A 24,862-nucleotide genomic window follows, 5' to 3' on the forward strand; every position below is an offset into this window, starting at 1 on the left:
AAGCAATATAAAGATCAAAATTTGCTTATTATCATAAAGATAAAAGGACAAGGAGTGTTATAGAAGCATTTTCGACAATCCTAATACATCTATAATATAAAAATGAATCGCAAAATGTGTTGGTAAGCGCATAACTCGAGAACAACTGAACCGATTTCGTTAATTCTTTTTTTATTACATTTCTTGAAGTACGAGGATGGTTCTTATATAGAGAAAACGTAAAAATGTACCACGGGCGAAGCCGGGACGGACCGCTAGTTCTTATATAAAAAAATGTACACAATAACATTACTGAAGATTGCAAACTTCAAAGAGGCTCTTCTAAAATGGCTATTATACTGTCCCATATTTTTTAAAATGTCAAGTGTTCAAACATACTGACATACTGCACTAATGTTTTGTCATTATAGTAGCTCGAGTCATCTTGAGCTAAAGCTGGGTTAATGGTTGGAAAAAATGATGATTTACTGAATCAGCACTTACATGTAATGGTTTTGTTGTGAACGATATATATTTGGATGTTCTTGGAAGTTATGTGTCATGCTGAATTTAGTTACGAACGGGGTAGTGGCTATAGAATTAAGGTATACTTACCTACAGTAGGTACGGTTTAGAAATTAAAGTTTTTTGAAAATATAATTACTTATACCTAACTATGAAATGGCAGAATGACATAGCATTGTATAATATATCAGACGATAAGTACTATTTATCCGAAGTTTTACTTATCACATTGCAAATATGAAAGTATCCTACTTATTGTAAAATGTGAAAGATGGGGATAATTTTACGTTGACTTTTTAAATTGTGTACCTACCTTGGTAGAATTTCATGTTAAAAATGTACCCTTGATAACAAACTACATTGAAAACTGTCGTAAATGCCTCAAACTCGGAGCGAAAGAGATAATTAAGCCATTAGAGAAACGTCATTAGAATGTAGGGCGAGCCAATTCGGTGAAAAAATGTTCTGAGACGGACGCGTGCCATATACAGGCATTCGATTGCTAGGCAAAAATATACATAATAATGAATTAATTTGTGCAAACGGACGTTGAAAATTGCCTGGCGTCCGGCGAATTTCGAAAGCGAACAATATGATATCCAGTATGTGTTTGACTTGGTGCTTGTGTGGTGTGTGTTAACAAGATGATCTGTGACACCATGCGGCATAAAGTGTGCGAGAAGATGGTCAACTGCAGGGGCCTGGCGCTAGTCAAGTCATATCTTGATGCTCTGGTAGTTAATTGTAGTCCTTAGACATAGACTAGTCCTTAGAAGGTTTGACTTTACGTTGGTACGAATGAGAAATGAAATGTCTAGTAGACCTTAGGAAGAGGACTACCTCTTTATTTTATTTGTATAGGTTAAAAAAATAGGAGAAAACATAATTCAGTTAAGTTAAGGAGTATTAGTTAAATGGACTTCAGAAATTAGGCAGATCAACAATACAACTACATTTGGTACAATACGGAATTGGTTTACTAGTTACATTTCTGATTTAAAAATAAATTTTAGTAAAATATAGATAAAATAAATTCGTATACTTAAGTAGGTTTTCAGTGATTCATTACTTAGCGTGTTGCAATGTGGCAATTGATAATTAGGTACAACGCATGCCCTAGAATCTAGATTCACTAGTTTTAAATTTTTATATTTTGATAGTATTTTTTTTTTTTTATATGAAAGAAGGCAAACGAGCATGTGGATCGCCTGATGGTAAGCAATTCCACAGCCCATAGGCATCTACAGACGTGTCCGAAGATGTGTTGCCGACTTTTTGAGGTGGAGGTATATTCTCTTTTTAAATGCCTCGATGTCATAGGCGTTCGGGAATATCGCCGAAGGCAGGTTGTTCCACAATTTGGTTGTGCGCGGAATGAAGTGGCGGGTAAATCGCACCGTACTAGAGCGCCAGAGGTCCAAATGGTGAGCGTGAAACTTGGTCTTATGCCGTGCGGTACGGTGGTGGAATTCCGCGGCAGGTATCAGCTCAAACAGCTCCTCAGAGCACTCCCCATTATACAGACGATAGAAAACGCATAACGATGCAACGTCTCGTCGTAAACCCAGAGGATCAAGCCGATCGGTAAGTGCTTGTTTGCCAATAATTCTGACGGCTCTTCGTTGCACGCTATCAAGTGGCAGGAGCTGATATTGTGGTGCCCCGGCCCAGAGATGGGAGCAGTATTTCATATGAGGCCGTATTTGCGCTTTGTAAAGTAGTAATAGATGTTCAGGCCTGAAATACTGCTTCGCTCTATTTAGGACACCCAATTTTTTGGAAGCTAGTGTAGCTTTGCCTTCCAAATGATAGCGGAACTGAATGTCATCAGAAATACTGACACCAAGAATTCCGATACTAGACTTGATACTAAGGGGAGTGTTCTCAAATAGGGGTGCTGTGAGAAATGGTGCTTTTTTAGCTGAAAAAAGACATACTTGTGTCTTGTCAGGGTTAAATCGGACAAGATTTTGTCGACCCCACTCTGAGACTTCTCCAAGGAGAGTCTCAATTTTGGACACAAGTATGTTACGGTACTCTTGGACGTGTTCCAGAGAAATATTAGTGCGGCCGGTATATAAAGCATCGCCAGTACTGTCATCTGCATAGCAATGAATGTTACTAATTTGTAACATGTCATTGATATGCAGAAGGAACAGTGTGGGTGAGAGTACGCAGCCTTGGGGAACGCCAGCGTTCACAGGTAATAAGTCAGAGCTTGATCCATCGACCAAGACTCGAATACTGCGCGCTGTAAGAAAACTGGCAATCCACTTGCACAACTTCTCTGGAAGTCCATAGGCTGTAACTTTCGAAAGGAGCGCCTGGTGCCACACCCGATCGAAGGCTTTTGCAACGTCCAGACCAACCGCTAAAGCTTCCCCCTTGCTCTCAACAGCGCTTGCCCATCGGTGAGTTAAGAAGATTAGAAGATCACCAGCCGACCGTCCATGACGAAAACCATACTGTTGGTCACTGATCAGCTGGTTCTCCTCCAGATAACCCAATAGCTGGCTGTTAATGATGTTTTCCATCACTTTGGAGAGCAAGGAGGTAATAGCAATTGGTCTGTAGTTGGATGGATCCGATTGATCGCCTTTTTTAGGGATCGGGTGCACTGAGGCAGTCTTCCATGAGGCAGGTACAATGCCGGTGTTATAAGAGTACCGAAACAGCTCTGTAAGAACCGGTGCCAGTTCAGGAGCACATCTTTTCAGCACAATGGCGGGGATACCGTCGGGCCCACTCGACTTATGTGTATCAAGAGAGAAGAGAGCTTTTCGCACAGCACTCTGTCTGAAATGCACATTCGGCATGGAGCTCTTGCACCGCAAGATAGTAGGCGGTACATTTCCTCTGTCATCTAATGTTGAGTTGGATGCAAAGAGAGCACCCAGAAGATCGGCTTTCTCTTTGGAGGAGTGGGCTAAAGTATCATCTTCCCGGCGCAGAGGTGGAAACGAGGGCTTGCAGAAGTTTCCTTGGACAGCTTTGGCGAGTGACCAAAAAGCACGGCTCCCAGAAGGGTAGCGTAAAAGTTTCTCGCCTATGCTGCCAATAAACTCCGACTTTGCTGTGGATATTTTCCTCTTGTATGCCCTGGCAGCAGAGTTGTACCGTTTTTTGAGAGCACTAGCATTTGGATCCTTATTAGACATTGCTTCTGCCCATGCATGGAAACACTCTTGCTTCAGGCGAGCAGCCATTTTGCAAGGACGACCATACCAGGGCTGGGACTTACCGCCGACGGGTACTACAGAGTTTGGAATGAAAAGTTCCATTCCCTGCAGCACCACATCCGCAACTGAGTCAGCATAGTCACTAGGATCAGGTGCAAGGCAGACTTGCTTCCAAGGGTAGGATGCAAAAAATTCCCGCATCCCATCCCAATCTGCTGACCTATAGTGCCAAACGCGGCGGCTCCCAAGTGAACGGGGCCGTGATGAACGCAAGATTGGCACTGTACTCCGAATTAAACAGTGATCTGAAGTCCCCAGAGGGGCTTCGACTTTTACCTGATAATTAGCCGGATGGGAGGTCAACAGAAGGTCTAGTATAGAGGGTGTGTGGTCAGCAATGTCGGGTAGTCTCGTTATTGAGGAGACCAGTTGCGTAAGACCGTAAGACATCGCGAAGTTGTGTACAGATCTCCCCGCATGATCAGTGGTACGTGAACCCAACCATTGGGTATGATGGGCATTAAAATCACCTAAGATAATTATTTCTGCTGAGGGGATCTGTTCATGTACTGCATCAGCCGTTGTTTGGATGTGCTCGATGAGAAGGTCGGTTTCTGCATCACCACTATGTGACCGATACAAACACGCGTAGATGCGGGGATGGTCACCACAGTCCACACGGAGCCAGATAATTGATAGGTCAGTGCCCTCAAGAACGACAAGGCGACGATAGCAAATATCCTCCCTCACAAACACACACACACCAGCTCGTGGGATGAAAGTGTGCTCCAGTTTGTATCCTGGGTAACAGAGATATGTTGTGTCGGAGGGTGGACAAATTTGTGTCTCTGTAAGAAACAACAATGCCGGCTTTTCTGTCTCTAGGTGGTGATGGACGGGATTCAGGTTAGAATGCAGGCCTCTCACATTGCAGAAATCTACGGACAATGAAGGTGGCATAGACTTATGTGCTCGTTTGCGCTTGGTGGTATTCTTGAGCGGGATTTTGCCCTCCCCAGAGTACGTAGGGCAGCCCGAGCATGAATGCTCAGGAAGGGATTCTCCAACACTGTGAAGGTTGGTACCCTCCTGGGGTAAAAAGTAATTTAATTCCGCTGCCATGTTGTTCATTAAAAAGAGGTAGGGATAGGATTTATGATGGGAATAAAGGAAAGGATAGGTATAGGAAGGGAACAGGATGGGCCTCCGGACCTCCCACTCACCGTACGAAACACAGCAGCATTTGTATGCTGCTATTTCACGCCGGTTTTCTGTGGGAGTGTGGTACCTTCCCCGGTGCGAGCTGGCCCAATTCGTGCCGAAGCATGCTCGACTCCCACTAAAATTTAGTATTTTAGAAATTATATACAAATATGTTACTGATAGATACAAAAATCCTTTGGGTGTACTTACAAAGTTTTAAATACAGATACTGAGAACCTATATTAAAGGCAAACTAAAGATATAACTAGTTTCTACGAGATGTCCGTTTAGTCATTAATATGTAATAAAATAGAAAATACGAATGAAGAGACATTGATAAATAATAGAAACTCATAATAGTCATTGCAATAAATCATCATTACATCTGTTTGTTTATACTTTATAAGTAGATTAACATCGACGAGCAAAGCTAGTTAAAGTGGATACATTTTCTCGATACTAATTAAAATTGGTGCATTTAAGTATAGATGAGTTAATTTGGATAATTGTGCACTGATACTTATATAATTATCGTTATAATGGTTGAGTTGTGTGGAAAATTTTAGCCGAAAAATTTTAATTTTTTTTTATATTATCTACTAATATTATAAAGCTGAAGAGTTTGTTTGTTTGAACGTACTAATCTCAGGAACAACTGGTTCGATTAGAAAAATTCATTCGGTGTTAGATAACCCATTTATCGAGGAAGGCTATAGGCTATATATAACATTATCATTATGCTAAGAACAAGGGGAGCGGAGCACTGCGGGTAAAACCGCGTGGCACAGCTAGTTAGATTATAAGAATTAACTATTAAGTTTTTTTTCCCTTTTTATTACGTAGTTCTTTGTTTTTAAAAGTAGTGCTGTTGAGATTTATCGATAGATGATCAATTTCACAATTTCAACTTTATCTTGATAGTGATAAAATACTGCAATAAATATCTATTATTTCCTTACTTACAAATAACAACAATAAAATAATAAATTAAACATAACGAACAATTTCACAGACATAACAATTTCACAGACAGAATAATTATAACATAATAACATTTTAGTAGTATAATAATTTTAAAAACATTTTTTTTAATTAAAAAAAATATTGATTGAACTCAAATCCTGTTTATTATTACCCATTAGTTTTGTTTTGACATTGTATGTAGTAAAGCTAAGTTAATTGCAATAATGAATTAACATGTCTTCAACTTCGTATGCAATATTTTTACAACTGATGTATGTAGAGGCGTTGTGCAAATTTTTATTGAAGCGAAGCGCTACGAAACTATTAATTAGGTCTCATTGAAAAAACACACTTTAATATCTATTAAATCTCTGAATTTTTAGCTAGTATGAAAAGTTCAGTGCATTATCAACATATACCTATACAAAATATACAGGGTGTCCCACCGTCGGTATACTAAGCCTTAAAGAGGTTATAGTTTTGCATACGCCGAGTACGTAAAACTTCAGATGCATTTTTTTTTCAAATATATGAATTCTGTTTATCCAAACTATATAAATTACCACATCAAAACTATATTTATCGTAACAAACTATTAATTATAATAATTAGCGGTTAACTTCCTATACGCTTAAAATTAATTCCTTTGTAAATGGAGCGGAAATATTAATCTTTGTTAGAATAAATGGAATTGATGGGGACATATTAATTTTAACTAGCCTCGCGTTTATTAAAACTAACTATACAAACCTTCAAATTGATTTAATTCGTGTCAGGAGACTTACCTTGGTATCTTATAATATTATGTATCGTGATCACAAAAGAGTATTAGTTACCTAAGTGTATTTTTATTATATTTTTAATTTAGAAAATATTGAGTATAAAGTTCTATAGCAGTTTATTCAATACAAGATTTCGACCAGATATCATCCAGGATTCATCCAGTTATTAAATCTACATAAACTCAAATTAAACGCCCAAGAATCAATCGGTCCTGAAAAATGTTTCCATATCCATACTAATATTATAAATGCTTAAAGTAACTCTGTCTGTCTGTCTGTTACTCAATCACGCCTTAACTATTGAACCAATTTGCATGAAATTTGGTATAGAGATATTTTGATACCCGAGAAAGGACATAGGCTACTTTTTACCCCGGGACATAGGATAGGTTTTATCCCGGAATTCCCACGGGAACGGGAACTATGCGGATTTTTCTTTGACAGCGCGGGCGATGGCGCGGGTGGAAAGCTAGTTTGAAATAAAAAAAAAGTATTATCTCTATATTGGCCAGTGACATTAAAAGAAAAAATGACGTCACTCCAACGATTCGCGCGCTTTTGTAGTTTTGACTCCTTTATTATCTATAGCAATTACTACAGATCTATAGGTATGAACACTTTAAGATGAATAGTAAAACCTTAGATTAAGGATTGGAATCCATAATCTAAGAGTAAAACAAACATCTAACAGTAAATATTGTTATAATTCTACTAGTGTTGATGGCTCGGCTTCCAGTAACACACACGGAGGCATTCAAACGTACGTAGCTTCGTGGAAATCAGTGTCATTCACCTATAATACAAGATATTATATTCCATATTAATATTTTTCATGCGAATGTGTATTGTTATTTAAATGAAGCAAAAATTGTGGAATAACTAATTGGCTCTTAATAACCAAGATTTAAGATTAGATAATATAAATAGTTCTTAAATCATTCTTGTTCTTTTTATTTAAGTATTTGCGTAAACTATCTAAACTAAATAAACAAACTGTCATTAGTGACAGCTATTGTTCAAATTAATTGTTATATAAACAGTTACAAGCTTAAGTTACAATATTCATAAATTATCACATAATACATATTTACCGATCCAGCCATTTCTAAGTAAGGTGACAGTGGCAATACGATACAAAATAAATATTATCAACAGTTCCAATAGGAATTTTTACTAATTTCTTTTTAATGATAGTCATTACGGATATCAAATCCTGTTTAAAACGTGATAGATATTTTCAAACTTTTTTTATATCAAAAACTTTCTCATAAACTCGTATTTTTACAATCGAATACTATAATGATCCAATTAATGAATTAAAATCCTGTCTTATAAAAACAACATTAATTGGCCAAAATTCTTATCTAGAGTTTTCCTTAATTAATAATGGTGTTACATAACGACTTTCTACGAAGTCGTTTCAGAAGTGTTCTTTATCAAGGTCACATTTAAGCAAGTCGTATATCAGCCAGCGTGTCGGCTAAAGTACAATAATAATTTATTAATTACTAGCTTTCCGCCCCCGGCTTCGTCCGCGTAATCAATGAAAAACCCGCATAGTTCCCGTTCCCGTGGAATTTCCGGGATAAAACATATCCTACGTGTTAATCCAAGTTAGCCTCTATATGTGTGCTAAATTTCATTGTAATCGATTCAGTAGTATTTGCGTGAAGTAGTAACAAACATTCATACATACACATATATCCATTCTAACAAACTTTTCGCATTTATAATATCTATTAGTTAGGATATGTAATATGTATCTAGATATCCGAGCATGTGTGCTCTACATTGGTGATCTCTGGTATAAAAATATACATTGACATTTTAAACGATTCCGTACGGCTGCACCCAGAGCATTAAAAGGCTGCATCTAATTATTTTAAAGCATTTAATCTCGCATTTTATGAGTAGTTTTAGAACTTGGTTCACACTCAAGTAATGTTGTTTGTCATTCTAATTATTATTCATGCTCTATTCAGCATCAATGCCCGAAATCCTTTACATGTTTAGTTTTATTACAATTTACAATGATACAGACACATATTATACTAACTGTCTTCTCATTTTTTTCCAATAAATATACTTTGGGATATAATTGGCTATTTATGTTCCAAATGTGAGTAAAACTGAGGCGATAATTATTTAAATAAATTTTTATTTTATCGCTTTTATACCTACCGCCAAGTCGCAATTAATTTTATTACAACAATACAAGTATTCTTTCTTGCTTTGTTCACGTACAGAAAATAAAATTTCATACTTTCATAGTGGGTTTCAGTGCCTTCAATTGTAAATATTCGCAAGCAGTTTTTCATTAAGCGTAAAGCGAATACATATTGCTGTTATTTGCTGCTAAAGCGATTGTAAATGCCTCATTCATAATTTTGCTCTAGGACCTAGGTATAGGATTTTGAACATAGGCATAGATATTAGGGATTAGGATAATGCAGAAATTTTGCTAACAAAAAAAAAGTTCAATATTCAAATTTGTTTTTTTACATACAGACGAAGTTATTCTATACATTATTGTGTTGATATATTCCTTACTCATTCCAAACTCATGTGTTCGAATGATAACGTCCACTTTCTACAAAAAAGGTCCAACAAATAAGTCGTGTGTGACAGTGGTTTTAGCTTTAACTTGTTTGGAAACTAAATGGATAGTAATGAGGTAAAGTGAGGAATGGAAAGCGAAAGAAAGTCATTTAACGTGATAAGAACGCTGCATTTGACTATATTTGTTGTTTTATCAACCCGTTACCCGGTATCATTTTAATGGAAGGTGCGTGAGCAAAACGTAAGAAAACTCGTTTTTAATCGCATTCTTGCTCTGTATTGGTTCAAATTTATACGTTTCTACGTTTTGTGAAGTTAAGTTTATACAAAGCAAAATCGTCTCCTATTGCAGGTATTAATAGTCATCAATTTCAAACAAGAGATTAAGAGAACATTTTTTAGAGGTTGCCGCAAATGCCTGGTGGTGTCTAATGTCTATTGTCTATACATGTATAAGGGACTTTTAGGGTTGTCACAAATGCCTATAAATATATAATGATGAGGGTTGTCACTAAAACGTTATCTGTTTTGTTCCAGAATTCAAGTGGCAGCGAGCCTCGGTCGCGTAGCGCGACTCCCGATTCTTTGGACTCGCTGCCGAGCGGTGGATCCGGCAGCCCGCCCACAGAGTGGGCGGACGCGGCTACACCACCTGACTTTGTGTAAGTGAATCATATATCATTCTTTTACTTAAGATGAAGAATTATAATTAATTTGCTTGTTTGGTTTCAAAGCTTTTTGAAAAATTGGGTTTGCACTTTGCAGTTTGCAGATGTTGTTGTAACTTGTTAAATAATTTCACCACCGTAAACTGTTCTGTATCGACAAAAATACACAGAAGACACATAACATTACAAATAAACATTAATAAACGATATCAATTCACAATTGAATGTGGCTCACACAAAATATCTTTTTCCAATAAACCAAATATTTCCAATATAAAAAACATAACGCAGCGCCGTTACAACAAACTAACTCTGAAAATCAGCGCTGTCCGTCTGAGTCTGACCCGATTGCCAGAAATATTGTAATTTTTAAATTTGTATAGGTAGTTTTCAGTTTATATGTAAATAAATCTTTTTTTTGACGTGATAACGTCTTTAAAATCGTTTTAGTCGGGTGACATGTTCAGAAACTTGTGTCACACTAAAACCTCACGAGCGCGATCGCAGGTATAACGAGAGAGAGACGGACCGATCTCCCGTCTCATCTCGAGCGCTGCCTCTGCATTACGTTATCACGTAAACATCTAGATCGTAAACCTACTTTACAAACAACCAATATTTTTTTCTTTCTTTCGATATATTCGCCAACAATGAACAAACTAATATCTTCCGCTCTATATATGTAAAATAATTTGGAAAATCCAAAAGTGCACGCCTCATAATCTCATCCTTTACAATAAAATTGATTATTTATAAATGTGTATATAATATAAGTCTGTAGATACACTTGTTCTCATGTGCCAATGCTCTTGTACTGTCTCAAAATAGTTGGAAAAGTAAAGAAAGCGGTACCGTAATAATTGAGCTATTTTTCTTGTGGCCCCACCTAGATGTGAAACTGCGCCGGTTTAAGGGACTGACTACCAACTTATTTTTTTAAACCTTGGCTTATAGTATAAAGAATCGAGTTTATAATGGTGAATTTTGAGTACACTATAAATATAAAAAAAAAGTCGATTTTTTTTTTGTTTATTTAATAACAATTAAACCACATCGAATCAGACCCTGAAAAATGAAAGGGTTCTATTCCTGAGCATACTCAAGCGTAAGAGAAAAAAAGACTCGATTAGTAAAGTATTTCGGTCGCTATCGTGTTAACAAGAAAATCCTCCGCACATACAGACACACGGACGTCCAAGACAGAACTTTTTTAAACTGTTTTTTAACTAGTTTAAATAACAAAAATGACATCAAAAATATCATGAATGTTAAAAATAGTGTTTTTTCTTAATATGTGTGTGTATGTATTATCTTACAAGTGCAATGTATGATACATAAAGACATTTTAAGTTTGAAAAATCAGATGTTTTGCGCGAAGTGACAGTAGTACCCACCTCAACGCTTCGCTTATGAGGCGTGCAATAAATGTTTTTATTTATTTCTTTGACATATTCGCCAACAAACTAACCTCCGCCCCTTATCCCCCATAGCGACAGTTACCCCGCGGGCACACACGCACCGGTGGCCCGCACGCCGTCCGCCCCCGCGCGGCGCGCGCGCCCCGCGCCCACGCTCACGCTCTCGCCGCCGCGACACGATCTGTTCAAGCCCAATGAACTGCACTGGGCGGATATTGCTAGTAACACTGGTGAGTTCTTTTGGACTATGTTCTTCTAGTTCTTTTGGTCTCTGTTCTCTCCAAAAGCGAGTAATACTGGCAAGTGATACTCTTCTGAAACTTCTGGAACTGTTCATGCCGAATGAGCTGCACCGGGCGGATATTGCTAGTAATATTTGTAAGCGATACTCTATTTTTCGCAAGTATTTTTTAAAGTTAAACTAGCTCTTCTGAGCTAAATTTCTACTGTTTATTCCGAATGAGCTGCACTGGGCGGATATCGCGAGTAATACTGGTGAGTTATGCTCTTCTCTTACAGGAAAAACTGTCTAGAGAGACTATCCTCTGCCACAGGAACTCTTGGCAAGTGATGCTCTAGTTACTAGTAGATAAAAATCAATACTAGTAACTCTTGAAGCCGAAGGACTGGACCACTATCGTGACTAATGCTGGTGAACTTCTTCGTCAAAATCGAAAGTGCTGTTTCCTTATCTATCCAGGAAATCTACAAGCGCAACCAGCTTCATCGTGGCAGCAGAAATTCTTCAAATGCAAGACTACTAACACACCGCTAGCAAACAACTGTGCAAACGTTACTACTTTAACTAATTTATCTAATTATTCCATTTCAGAGGGTATAGAACTACTCGGCTACCAGCGATACGGCACTGTGCAGGGACCGCGGATAGGCAAGGAGCGAATCAATGGCTCCATACTAAAGGACAACGATCTTTTTATGTAAGTTACCATAATTGTTTTCTACCCTCAAATTTTACATCTCTGAATATACGTAATAAATTTTGTCAAAAGATTCAGTGGTATGACCGTCCTTTCTTGTTGATTTTAAGACCATGTTTTATAACGATTTTAAGACTGTGTGACGTCACATTACTCTAGATATTTTATTTGCAGCAAACATACTCCAGTGGCTCGCACAAAGAGCGCTGCGTCCGCGCAGCAACCTCTCAGTTTCGAACACAAGTTCAATCTCGACCGGCAAATGCTCGACCACGATGAGGTAAGATACATTTAAATAATATTTTATCGTAAAATTTTCAATTTTTCAGTATTAATTCGGAGATGCTATGATTTCTTCCACATTTTTTTCGTGCTACGGGAATCCCTTCAAATTAAATCTCAAAAAATTCCGCCTTGCTATTCATACTAAATTCTTTAGTGAAGCCGCGTGAAGCAATACTCCAATAAATATTTTTCTGTAGAACATACATCAAAGATTTAGTTTCCCTTTTTAATTGCATATTTGGTTCGGTCAGTGAACACAAACATTTGAAACGAATCAAACTCGTAACTCTAACTCATTAGTACAGGTTTCCCTCAAGTGTAAAGTCTACTTAATTAATTGAGTCTAGATAATATCTAGACTGGTATTTCGTTTTACTCTGAGATTACGACATTTTAAATAATTGTTTCCTTACGTCACTTTAATGGTTTTCACTTTCTTTATCTGTGCTAATTAATTATGATTGTTATTAGTTCTTTAATTACTTATCTAAGATATTCGTAATTTATTACTATTATGTTAGAAAAAGCTGTTCTGTCCTTCCTTTCTATGTAAAAGAAATCTACGTTTAGCAAGCATATTTGTATACCTACCAATAAATAAAATGAAATGTATTTTTTCTAGGAATGGCCAGAACCAAACAGCAACGTAGACATCGAAAGCCTGAACGAGTCGCAGCTGAAGAAGCTCCAACAGTTGCTCTGGCTGGAACTAACGACGCTCTTCGATAAATATTCGCTTCCATTCCACAAGAGAAAAGCACCCAAAAAGAAAAGGAAAGAAGGTTGGTTCTTGTATGATGATATTATATTGCTAAGAATATACTTTAAGAATTTGTTTCTGTTAATAAAATTATAAACTAATACATAACTAATGTTTTCGAGTTATCAATAAACTAAAGTTGCAGTAGCACTTTTGAGAACATAATTTATAAAGAACGGGATAAGTAAAAAAATGCTTCGGTGATATTCTATGACGTTTCCAAAGCATTTGACTGCGTAGCACATTCGGTTTTATTGCGTAAATTACATTTGTATGCAATTTAATGAATTGGATAAATTTTAGCTCAGAACCCTCAGCTTCATATCTTAAGAATAAGATATTTACCTTTGTTTTTTATGAAGAATTTTTTAGCACCGCGTCGATTAACATTGGTGTTCCGCAGGGATCTGTTTTAGGTCCTTGTTTGTTTCTTGGAGCTGAAAATAATCTTAATTTATGAATTATCATGACTTAAATTTCTATTAAACATGTAATTGAATTTCAGTTAGTCGTTTAGCAAATATATTTTGTGCTTTTACACTTGTAGAGGATGTGTGTCCCGGTGTTTATTCCACAACTCTTCTGACTTTTGAGTACTTTTGACAAATACAATATTCCTTAACATTTCCATTAATTTCATTACTGTATTACTGAACTTCTCTTTTAACACATTATATTAATTACATTGCAGAAGGCTCAGTATTCGGGGTATCTCTCGAAACCCTACTCCGCAAGGACATGCTAGTATGGGAGGAAACATGGTCCTCAGTACCGGCGGTCGTGCGAGCGCTCTCCGCTGCATTGCGGGAACGTACTAGAGATGAGGGTCTGTTGAGAGTGCCCGGAAATAAACATAAGGTGAGGGAAAACGAAACAAAAGCTGAAGGTGGTTTTTTTAGACAAAATTGCGCCCCAAAAAAATGATAATAAATAGACTACAGATCGCAAGACTAAAACTGATGTGTAAAATTTACAGTTTACCCAAGACCTTTATTTTCAACCAATTTTACAGACAGGAGGAGATTCTCAATCCGACTGTGTTTGTTTCCAGTATTATCATCATTTTTTTAAAGCTGTTCCCTGTCCACGTCCATTCAAATTTTGTCCAGTTCTAACGAAGCCAGTTTAGACGATAGACTTAGTATTAACAAAATTGTTTCAAAATTGAACTATTCATCCCCAGATCGAGACGCTCTGCCAGTTAATAGAGCGCGAGTGGTATTCCGACCGCGAGAGTGTAGAGGCGGCTTTACACCGCGCCACGGGGCACGACCTCGCGGCGGTGTTCAAGCGACTGCTGCGCGCGCTACCGCAGCCGCCGCTCACGCAGGAGCTGATGCGCCTGTTCTATCACACTTATGGTGAGGTTTTGGACAAAAATTAATTTTAACTGGTCCATTAGAGATTTTAGGGTGTCTTGTCGATTCTTTAAAAAAAAAAAAGACATGTGGCTCTCGGGGACTGCCGCTGTAAAACTATTGCATGCTATGCCTTCAAGCCACATCTCCGCCCGTCGGAGTGGGGAGCGTGAGGTTTTTTCGTTACGGAATTTCTCGATTCGGTCCCCGCGCTCAAGGCCCGCGATAGGAGCTATGCAATAGCTTAAACTGTTTTAAAGTAAGCTTGAAAATACAAGTGCCGCTTGGGCATTTGCCAGCGCTCAAATACAGAAAGTTTAATTTGGAAAACTATAAAATAGCAACTATATTCACTATCAATTCTTAATTCTTATCCCAATAAACTTTATCGACTAATCCTACTTAAGCCCCAATTAAAATATTGTATTGAATTACATATTTTTCAAAAAAAAAAAAATCTAGCATTTATTTTCAACGGTACATTTTGTCTTGCAGCACTCTCAGGCGGCACACAGGGACGCGCTCTAAGCCTCCTAGTACAGTTACTGCCAAGTGAACAGCGCGCTACACTCCGCGAAGTGTTGCGTCTCGTGCGAGAGATCGTCGCCCACAGCCACACTAACAAGATGAGCGAACATAACGTGGCCATGATCATCGCGCCTGCGCTCTTCCCGCCCAGGTAAACACACACACACACACACACACACACACGTGACATGTACGAACACATGTAACATGTACGAACACATGTGACATGTACGAACACATGTGACATGTACAAACACACGTTATGCGCACCAACACATGTTGTATGATTGTATAGCACTGAGCTGTCCCGTAGCTTGTTTGAACGCATGTATGCGTGTGTCCTTACAAATATATAACATTCATCTAACTACTAACAACATAAACACACGCTACACGCAGAAACACGTCATATGTACGAACATACGTCGCACGCACAAACACACGACACATGCACGAACACACGTTACACACACAAACACAATATGTCGGACGTACAAGCACACGTCCCGCGTAATAACACATCTATGTGACACGCACAAACCCACGACACATGCACAAAGCCGTGTGACATGCACAAACACAATATGTCAAACGCACAAACAAACGTGACATGCACAAACACGCGTTGCACGAAAATTCGTACATCTTTCTATACAAAACTTTTAATTTCTAATTTTATGAGCTTTACACTATACTCTACGACAACAAAACACACACAGACAGTTAAAGTTAGAAACATTTTAAAGCAAAAAAATTAAACTAAACTTAATCATGTTACAGCCTGCTCATCAAAGCATCAGACAGTTTAGAAACACAATTAGCAACGGCGGCGAACAGTTGCCACGTAACGGAAGCTCTTATGCGCTGGTGTGACCAGCTATGGATGGTTCCTGCCTCACTCATAGCGGCCTCTCAGAGGAAACCTCAACAACACAGACGGAATAACCATACTTGAACACTTTATTTATCATTTAGGTCTTTAAAGGAACCGTTAACCAAGGATTGCGGGACGGATCATTTAACGGTGCTTCTAGAAGCATAAGTGCTGTGCTTTATACGTTTAAGTGATGATACTGTGCAAATATCGAGTAATATTTGACTGTTTGACAGCTGTCAAAAACCGCGGGTAAAATTTAAATTATCTGTGTAAATATTGACACTACACGAAATGTCAATGCTTTGCAGCGTTGCCAACTTTTAGAAGAAATTGTATCAAAAACAGTTAGGTATATTAATTTGTAACAATAGTATAATTTAAGACATTAGCGGCCTTACTAATAAAAAGTTAAACAATGGATAAATTTCTACCATTTTCTCTACCATAGCTTTGTCCTGCTCTTACTCACATGAAACGTCAATCATAAAAACAAGACAGGTTATTGCAATAACTAATCCATTGCATAGCAAATGGGTAACATTTTATTAGTAGGACCGTAGTATATTATTATTAGTGATATTTATATATACTCCGTGTTAACTTATAGGTTAGAAGAAGCCAAATATTCAACATTATATTTGTAGTCTTTAAATATATTCCAGCTGAGGCTAAGCCGTTTCCATTAAATAGGGGAATGTAAAGGCGTAACGAAATAATAACTAACAAGAGAAACTGTTTATAAATCTAAGTTATCAATACATTAAAAATTATTATTTTACTATTAAACATAAGCTCTAATAAAACCTACCTAAATTATTCTTTCTACTTTATGTTACTAAATTGATATAGCTATTTATCTATAGCTTGTGCTATCATTTCTGATCATGTTTTATCTAATTTAGTTACGCCTTTTTGTATGGTGCCATGTATGTGTGTTGGTTACCATTTGGATGCGTAAGGTTGTAAGATCGGTGCCCTGTGTTGATATTTTACTTGTAAATATGAATTGTAAAATATCCTAACAATTATCTAGGCAAGCAAAGACTGACTTGGTGTATTAGGTTAAGTGTATTTACTATAATAATGAAATAAAATGTGTATTATTCAGATGGCTTTTTATTTTATCCTCCTCACAGCTATATTTAAAGTTGATAATTCATTATAGCGAAACATGTTTCCCTTGAATACAATTCCAAATACAATAGAAACTTTCAATGTTTATAAAAATTTATTCATCGTACTTAGAGAAGTTATGTTACAGTTTGAAAAATAAAACCACTATGTTCTAAAAAATGTTTATTAGAATACCATCTTCTAGAAAACGAGAAAATACATTGAACCATGAACATCCTAGCATTTAATGCTTAAATTCACTCAGTAACAAGTCTTAATTGAAACACTTGACTCAGAATTAAAACTTAAAATTCTTAATCAGATAGAGGGCTTCATTATCACAGCCACACAATATCCGTCCTTTATCGCAATGTATTGTATTCACCGACTTACGCAAAGTTATAATACTATTTACATTCATGGTTGTTTTTTCATCTATTGGTAAATAGCTGTCTGGTGTTTTTTTAGTTAGTAGTTCCATATCCCAATCCCAAATATCACCGGATACTGAGCTTGTGAGTAATCTATAAGGATTTTCTGGATGGAACTGCATTTCGGTAACACCTGCTGAGTGGGCGTTGACTAGAGTGGTGGGAAATTGGTTTATACGGAGGTCCCATACTGCGATAAACCCTGATTCACTTCCAGCGAGTACAATGTGTGGCTGCGTTGGATGTTGGACAATACATGTGGCTGCTAGCTCGTCTGTTGAGAGCACAAACGATGCAGCTGGCTTTTGGTTATCTGATCTTATGTCCCATATCTTCATGTGACCTCTGATGTTTCCTGTTATCACCTGAAAAATAAATTTGTTTGATGCTCCTACTAATGATTACACGTGGCGAACTATGCTAATTGCTGTATGTAGAAACAATTATAATAAATAGGAAAGTTAGAAATAAAGTTAGGAGTATCATTATTTACCTTTTCTTAGTAAGTATTTATTCTAGTAAAACGCTTATAATTACCTCATTAGACTTGATAAAGCACACTGAATGCAGGGAACAGCTATCTGCACTGTGATACAAAGTGCTTGTAATGTCTCCCCGTCTGCCATTCAGTATATTTACTTTCCCATCTTCACCGACAGAAGCTATATCTCCTTCAAATGTATCTAGTGAGGTGCACGAACATGGATCATGCCTGAAATTATATCAAATTAAAAACATTATTTTTCTTTATACATGTACAAAGAAGTGCAGAGAACAAATAAATGACAATTATTATTGCAGTGCTGGAGACAACTAGTCATATTCCATAGCAAATTATATCTGAATTCATTTACAAGCTAAGCTTTATAGAAATTTGTTTAATTTTTATTAATACTTACTCTATTTTGTGCAATTGTTTCCATTCAAACACTTCTTTTAACGGAGCCTGTCGTTCGTACGCGCTTATTTCAAGAATTCTAACCTCACCATTCGATATAGAAACAGCAATTTTATTCTTGTCTAAAAACTTAATTTCCGTGACATCACCCGCGACCTTATACTCAGATATTTGGCGAGGGTCTTCCCCATCGTCATCTTCATTTATATGTTCAAGTAACCATACTTTTATATAATTTTCATCATCGTCCCAACTGCCGGTAAAAAAGTGTTTTGTTTCTACGTATTCTTCGGGAATCCATCGTATTTTATTAATCTTTTGTGATACAAAAGTTCCGTCAACTTCTAGTGACATAATGTTCTAATCGTAACGCAAGCAATTTAATAAAATATTAAATTTGTAAAATTTGTTAGTAAAGTAAATAAAAATACGTTGAAACCAAGGTTGAAACACGGCAGAATTACAGAAACTTGACGTGAAATTGAATTTTTTTTGACTTCTGCCCGAATATTTTTCAACATTCTAATGTCAAACTGAATGACAGTTGACAGTTTGACGTACGCTGACTGACGTTAGAATTCGAAGCCATAGACATTAGCGTACGATCCAATAGAATAAGCGTTCGCCAAGTTCTAATCCACTTGGCTACCTGTCGTTTATCGTATTCGATAAGGCGTCAACGTTTGTAGAAAGAGAAACGCTATAAATCGTATGCCACTTGGCTAGGGGGGCTGGTAATTTTAATATGTTCTATGAATAGGGCCGTAATAGGAGATGATAATATAACCTAATACAGAGTTACCTGGAAATAACTACCACCGTAATAGGAAAACTACTCCTTTTTTTTTAACCGACTTCAAAAAAAAGGAGGAGACGAAAGGAGGAAACGAGAGCGCGGAACGAGCGACAAAGAAGCACAATCGGACGTTGTCACGTTCAATTATCGTCAGTAAACCGACTTTACAGACAACCAATTTTTTTTTTTTTTTTATGTATGTACACCGATTACTCCGAGGTTTCTGAACCGATTTACGTGATTCTTTTTTTGTTCGATGCGGGATGGTGTCGAATTGGTGCCATAAAAATTTTATTCGGATAGGCCCAGTAAGTTTTTATTTTATGAGCATTTTTGTCTGCATTTGTAAATGTTGCAAGTGCAAGTTTAAAGTCGGTTGTTTTTAACGCAGTTATCATTATAATCCTAATTCGGACCCATCAAAAATTCGATAAACAAGAGAATGTAAATGCTTTATCAAACGATAACAGTTTTTTGGCTCATAGAGCAGGCTCCAAGGAGATGTTCGTTTGCATAAATAGCGGACCTAAATCTGACTTCTGATATATATTGTATAGATCCCAGACATCCTATAGACAGATGTTGCCAACCAGTTTTGTGGTCCCCTTCCCCGCACCCTGGTAATTAAATATGGCATACAAAGAAAAAAATAAACATTTCCAAAACATGCCGCGTGGGGTATCAAATGAAAGAGCTTATTGAGTAGATCACGAATATATAGCATACTATAACATTTCTTACACTTTCTCTAAGATTTTTTAGAAAATTTACGAAAATGGTCCATTTTTGAGTTAACTTTAAACCACTATAGATTGAAAACTCATGAATATATTTTTTAAATTATTATTTTAAATAATTAACAATAGTCCATTGTTTACGATTCAATAGTTCGTACAGTGAAATAGTTGCATGGGGGAGTGGGGGGGAGCATTCAAAGATGGCGAGTATATTTTCAAGTTTATGCCAGAAATAAAGGTCTAATACAAAAATATCGGTGTCAGGGCTTGGAATAATTATCTCTGCACTGTCGTTGTGTTTGACAGAATGAAAAATATGGCAGAACATTCTTGAATCAGCCTCTTAACCCGTGTAGCGTCCTACGCACAGCGGTTGTAGCGTAACTCAAATTGTACTGAGAGCTGTGCGTAACGCGGCCCGTGACATTGAAGGTCATCAGTAGAGACGTACAAGTGAATGTTTCCAGTATAAAAAATATTTCTCTATGCCTTAAACATTTATAATTCGAATCGACACGACTCCGAGACAGGAAATACAGACTAAAACCACAAAATAAAAAAAAAAGTGAATCATTGATTGAGTTGCGTCATCGGCAGTGTTGCCAGTTTGGTGATTTTGTCGCTAGATTTAGTGATTTTTAGAGGCTACATGGTGAAATTTTGGAAAAAATGGCTGTTTTCCAATTACAGAGCATAATGCGACTCAGTGGCGCACAATGCCGAATTATGCTGATGCTTAATTGGAACGTGAAACGCACCAGCAGGTTGCGCTAAGTTCAGTGTTGAAAAAAAAAATATTCATAGAGTTAGCAATAACCTCATTAATGTGTAAATAAAGTGGTATACACAAGGGTATACATAATAATTGGTTGAAAACTATTTACGGTTATTTTAAGTAATTTGGATTTACCTTCATCCATACTTATATTGATTTTTTTAACACAATTTGAATTAACTTTGATTATTTCGAAAAAACTACAATGAAACGAAAGCTTTAAATTTTTTTCCAACAATTAATAATTACTTACGATAAATCGATTGCTCGCATCAATTCACGCGCATTACTTTTAAGAGTGCTCAATTGTGCGAAGCATTGATGTAATTGGAACATTCAACGTTAAGCATTATGCCGCATAATGCGCTCTAGTGCTGTAATTGGAAAACACGGTATATCACTAAAAAAATATCTGGTGATTTTTAATGATATTTTCAAAATCTTTCTTTCTTTTTGGAATAAATAATTAATGTACCTATTATATTTTATTTAACATATGTATTTAAATAAATAAATACGTTTACAATAAATTAATTTATTAATAAGGTTTTTTATATGTTAAATAAGAGGTAAATACGAGAAATTAGTCAACAAACTTTTTGATATCTTGATACAGCTACATATATTAATGATTTTGTGAGGTAAATAATCACTCATAAAATGTTACTAAATGCCCACGCGCCCTTGAAGACGGGAATCCCCACGCCAGAGTGTAGACCTACTCTATTCTCTTCATAAGAAACCAACTAAAAATAATGAAGAAAACCTGTTATAGCTATGAGCTCCCGAGCGATGTGATCTCTGCTGTTGGCAGAAATTTGAAATACTCAAAAATTGATCCATCTCAACCGTCTACATCAGTGGATCCGTCACCGTGTCAAGATGACGAAGAAATACCAAACGAAGTATTTAATGTGGATTTCTAACCTAAGGGCGTATTCAGAAAGAAAGCTTGAAACTTATAAGCGCTTATCGGCGCTTGTCAATGCTCAAACCAGCTTGTCAAAATCAGCATTGACAAGCTTGTCAAAACCAGCATTGACAAGCACCGATAAGCGCTTATAAGTTTCAAGCTTTCTTTCTGAATACACCCTAACGTTTTGATTTACTTAAGTAAAATTGTTTTTTAAATACTTATGTTGCTTTTTAACTTGTCACTAAGATTAATAATTATTATTGTTATGATTAAAATTATGTTCCTTAACAAATAACTTGTAATTTTATTTAATACTTAACCCTTGATAAAATTAATTAGTTAGTGAATTTTGGAGATTTTTTTAGGTTAAAATATGAAGAAATCTAGAGATTTTTTTTTATTAAGCTGGAGATCTTTTTTTCTGTGTGCTGGCAACACTGGTCATCGGCCATAGGTGGGCCATAGTTTGTACTTTGTAACGTTCGTCTTGTTCAACGAATATTTGGATTGTGAATTATGCCGAGAGGAATAATTAGATGAGTGATAATTGAGACGTATATTACTGGAAATTTTACGTAGAATACGTTTATGATATTGGTTTTAGGGATATTTGAAGAATACTCAGTGAAAAAGTGTCTCAACTTTTCAGTGCGGAAGACGCAAAATGGCGCTTTTTTTCTTGTTTGTGAATAATGGATATTTGTTATTATTCATAGTGAAATACGTTGTGTTAAATGTGTGAAAATATAAGTGAATGTATTTGGCAATCGTGTAGTGATATGAAAACGTGAATATGATCATTTGATGACTCACCATTATCATGTAAGTGTTAGTATGTAAGCAATTAAAATTAAAACAAAAGAAAATCAATTTTTTTATAATTTTATAGAAAAAATAGGGTTGGCTTTAGTTAACTGCCGCACGAATTTGTTTTAAATATTTATATTTTTAGTTAGCTAGGTAATGTAAGATTGTAATTCCAAAATATTATCGTTAGGAAACTTGTAGTTTTTTAGTTATTAATTTTTAAAGTTAATTTTTGTGCGAAAAAAGTACATTTATCCGTTTTGTTGTGCAAAAAAAGCGGACCAAGCTATGATATATAAAAGAGCTAGATACGTTACCCGCTCTCTATTTTGGCAAGAAAAAACTCAGGTAAGTGCCCGAGTTTCACTTAGTCACGCACCATTCAGCGTCGTGGCTGGACGTTCTTTTTGTATTTTAATCGGCAGTTGTTATTACGAAGTACATGAGTGAGACATGTATTATGTCTCGTGCGTGAGAGTGAAAGAGAGAACAACTGTATTGGTGATAATGCGTTAGTAAGTAGGTATGTATTAATTACGCTGTTTTTTAGTGCAATGATGTTGGCGTATGCCGCGTCTACTAGTATAATAGGTCATTGGGACCAAGACGTTCCATTTCAGTGTACTGTGACTTTACGCTGCGGCCGGCGAGTGCCAAAAGCGACTTTAGGTCGATTCCTACTCAAACAAAAAAAAATCTACGTAGGTAGGTTAAAAAACTATTAAACATTTATTTTAAATATCCAAATAGGTAGCAAGGAGCGAAGCGACGAGCGTGTTAGGTTAACTTTTGAACTGCCGCACGAGCCGAGCGAGCGAAGCGAGCGTGCCGCGGCAGCGGCCGGCGAGTGCCAGAAGCGACTTTAGGGCGATTCCCACTCAAATAAAAAAAAACTACGTAGGTTTTCAAACTTGTTTGTATTTTATTTATGTATCGTAAATTTTTGTTATTATCGTCTAATGCTTAGTTAAAATGATTTTACACCAATTCCATACATTTTGAGGTTAGAATAGGAAAATTGATTTTTCTCCAAAACTATTGGTTTCCTAACTTTCCCCTTTTGGTGGGAGGGTTCCCCCTTCCTCCTCCCCCTCCCCCTCCCACAAAAAACCTATAATACGTGCGGCAGTTCTCTAAAGAAACCCCAAAAAATATATCGTCATGATTACATTTTTATGCTATAACTAGTTTCTTCCTCTTTCCAAAAATATATCATACATGGCATATAATTATAGAACAATAGGGTAAATAAAATTTTCAAACTCGGTAGTCATAAAAAAGCTAGATTTCGTAAACTACCTCGACATACTTGGGACGCATAACATCTGTGCGTATGACGCTAGACGGGTTAACTTCACAGAGCAAGTAATATAGGAAGAGACGGCACTCAGTACTTCGATTTCGAGCTCACACACACATATGCATGTATTACTTAGGTTAAGTCTTATAATACCAACCTATGAAAAGTTCACGTCAAAAATGATCCACATTGCTGCCAACATTTAAAAGTTGAAGTTGCTAGTGATGTCTCTTTGAGTACATATTATCGATAAAACTTCATATCGATATCGATAAAATTTTCGATGCTGGGTAACATCACTACTAATTCTCATCCTTATTCAAATTTATAGGAAATTAAAAATAAAACACCAACAATGTAGATCAATAAGTTTATTATAATATAATAATAATTACCTATATATAACATTTTTATATATAATATTAAAACTCACTATTATCAGCAAAAATGGATAATTCCATTTGAATTTTGAATTTTACTGAATATCTTTATTTAGGCATGTAGGACTTAATTCGGCTTAAATATTATGTGAATACAACTAGATTCACATTTTATACTTTTCCTTGAAATATTTTGCGGGATTTCTATTTTAAAATCTCATTCTAAATTTCCAATATATCGTTGCCGTTCGGATCGCCATATTGGAATTGTAAGAAGTCGTTGTTTTCTTTGGACAAAACAATAATAATATTATCTCCTCTCCAATTGATTCTACAGCCAGAACATGACGTAATAGAGAAGTTTTCTCGTAAAAATTATTATTTTTTATATCTTCCTTTAATAGAACAGTCATTGGGTATATATTGCAAATACTTAGTCACAAATCACATTAATAATTATTATCAATTATTATCTACACAAAGATTTTAACATTGTTTACACATAACACTTTTTCTTCCTCTTTCACTTTTGGCAGAAATATAAGTTATAACAAATTAAAAAATTCAATGTACTGTACATTAACTGTGTAAATAAGTAAGAAAATCTACGATATACGAAGAACAGATTTTGTTTATCTTCCACCAAAACAATTAATAAAACGCCATTTTGAATTCAAATTTCAAACA

At 36.2% G+C, this 24,862-nt stretch overlaps 2 protein-coding genes and 1 long non-coding RNA gene across 5 annotated transcripts in view; 2 read left to right on the forward strand and 1 right to left on the reverse strand.

Annotated features, from left to right (window-relative positions):
* Positions 1-17,129, forward strand: part of LOC123696702 (rho GTPase-activating protein conundrum) — a 69,639-nt gene extending 52,510 nt beyond the window's left edge. For all 3 annotated transcript variants that reach the window (XM_045643059.1, XM_045643075.1, XM_045643067.1), the window contains 9 exons: positions 9,728-9,852; positions 11,349-11,506; positions 12,109-12,214; positions 12,389-12,494; positions 13,122-13,281; positions 13,951-14,117; positions 14,443-14,620; positions 15,113-15,296; positions 15,926-17,129. In XM_045643059.1, the coding sequence (XP_045499015.1) occupies positions 9,728-9,852; positions 11,349-11,506; positions 12,109-12,214; positions 12,389-12,494; positions 13,122-13,281; positions 13,951-14,117; positions 14,443-14,620; positions 15,113-15,296; positions 15,926-16,100 (1,359 nt within the window). In that variant the 3' untranslated portion in view covers positions 16,101-17,129. The remainder of the gene's footprint in view (positions 1-9,727; positions 9,853-11,348; positions 11,507-12,108; positions 12,215-12,388; positions 12,495-13,121; positions 13,282-13,950; positions 14,118-14,442; positions 14,621-15,112; positions 15,297-15,925) is intronic.
* Positions 17,130-17,305: 176 nt separating this feature from the next.
* On the reverse strand, positions 17,306-18,970 carry LOC123696805 (nucleoporin Nup43). Its single transcript, XM_045643171.1, has 3 exons — positions 18,466-18,970; positions 18,104-18,278; positions 17,306-17,931 (listed from the first exon to the last, which is right to left on the reverse strand). Exons 1-3 carry the CDS (start codon positions 18,816-18,818, stop codon positions 17,434-17,436), a joined length of 1,026 nt encoding a protein of 341 aa, XP_045499127.1. The 5' UTR covers positions 18,819-18,970; the 3' UTR covers positions 17,306-17,433.
* A 3,188-nt stretch (positions 18,971-22,158) lies between these two features.
* Positions 22,159-24,862, forward strand: part of LOC123696931 — a 22,631-nt gene continuing 19,927 nt past the window's right edge. Inside the window, exon 1 of the long non-coding RNA XR_006752150.1 lies at positions 22,159-22,510. This is a non-coding gene — a long non-coding RNA (uncharacterized LOC123696931). The remainder of the gene's footprint in view (positions 22,511-24,862) is intronic.

This window comes from Colias croceus, chromosome 1 (genome assembly GCF_905220415.1).
Source record: "Colias croceus chromosome 1, ilColCroc2.1".
Taxonomy (NCBI): domain Eukaryota; kingdom Metazoa; phylum Arthropoda; class Insecta; order Lepidoptera; family Pieridae; genus Colias; species Colias croceus.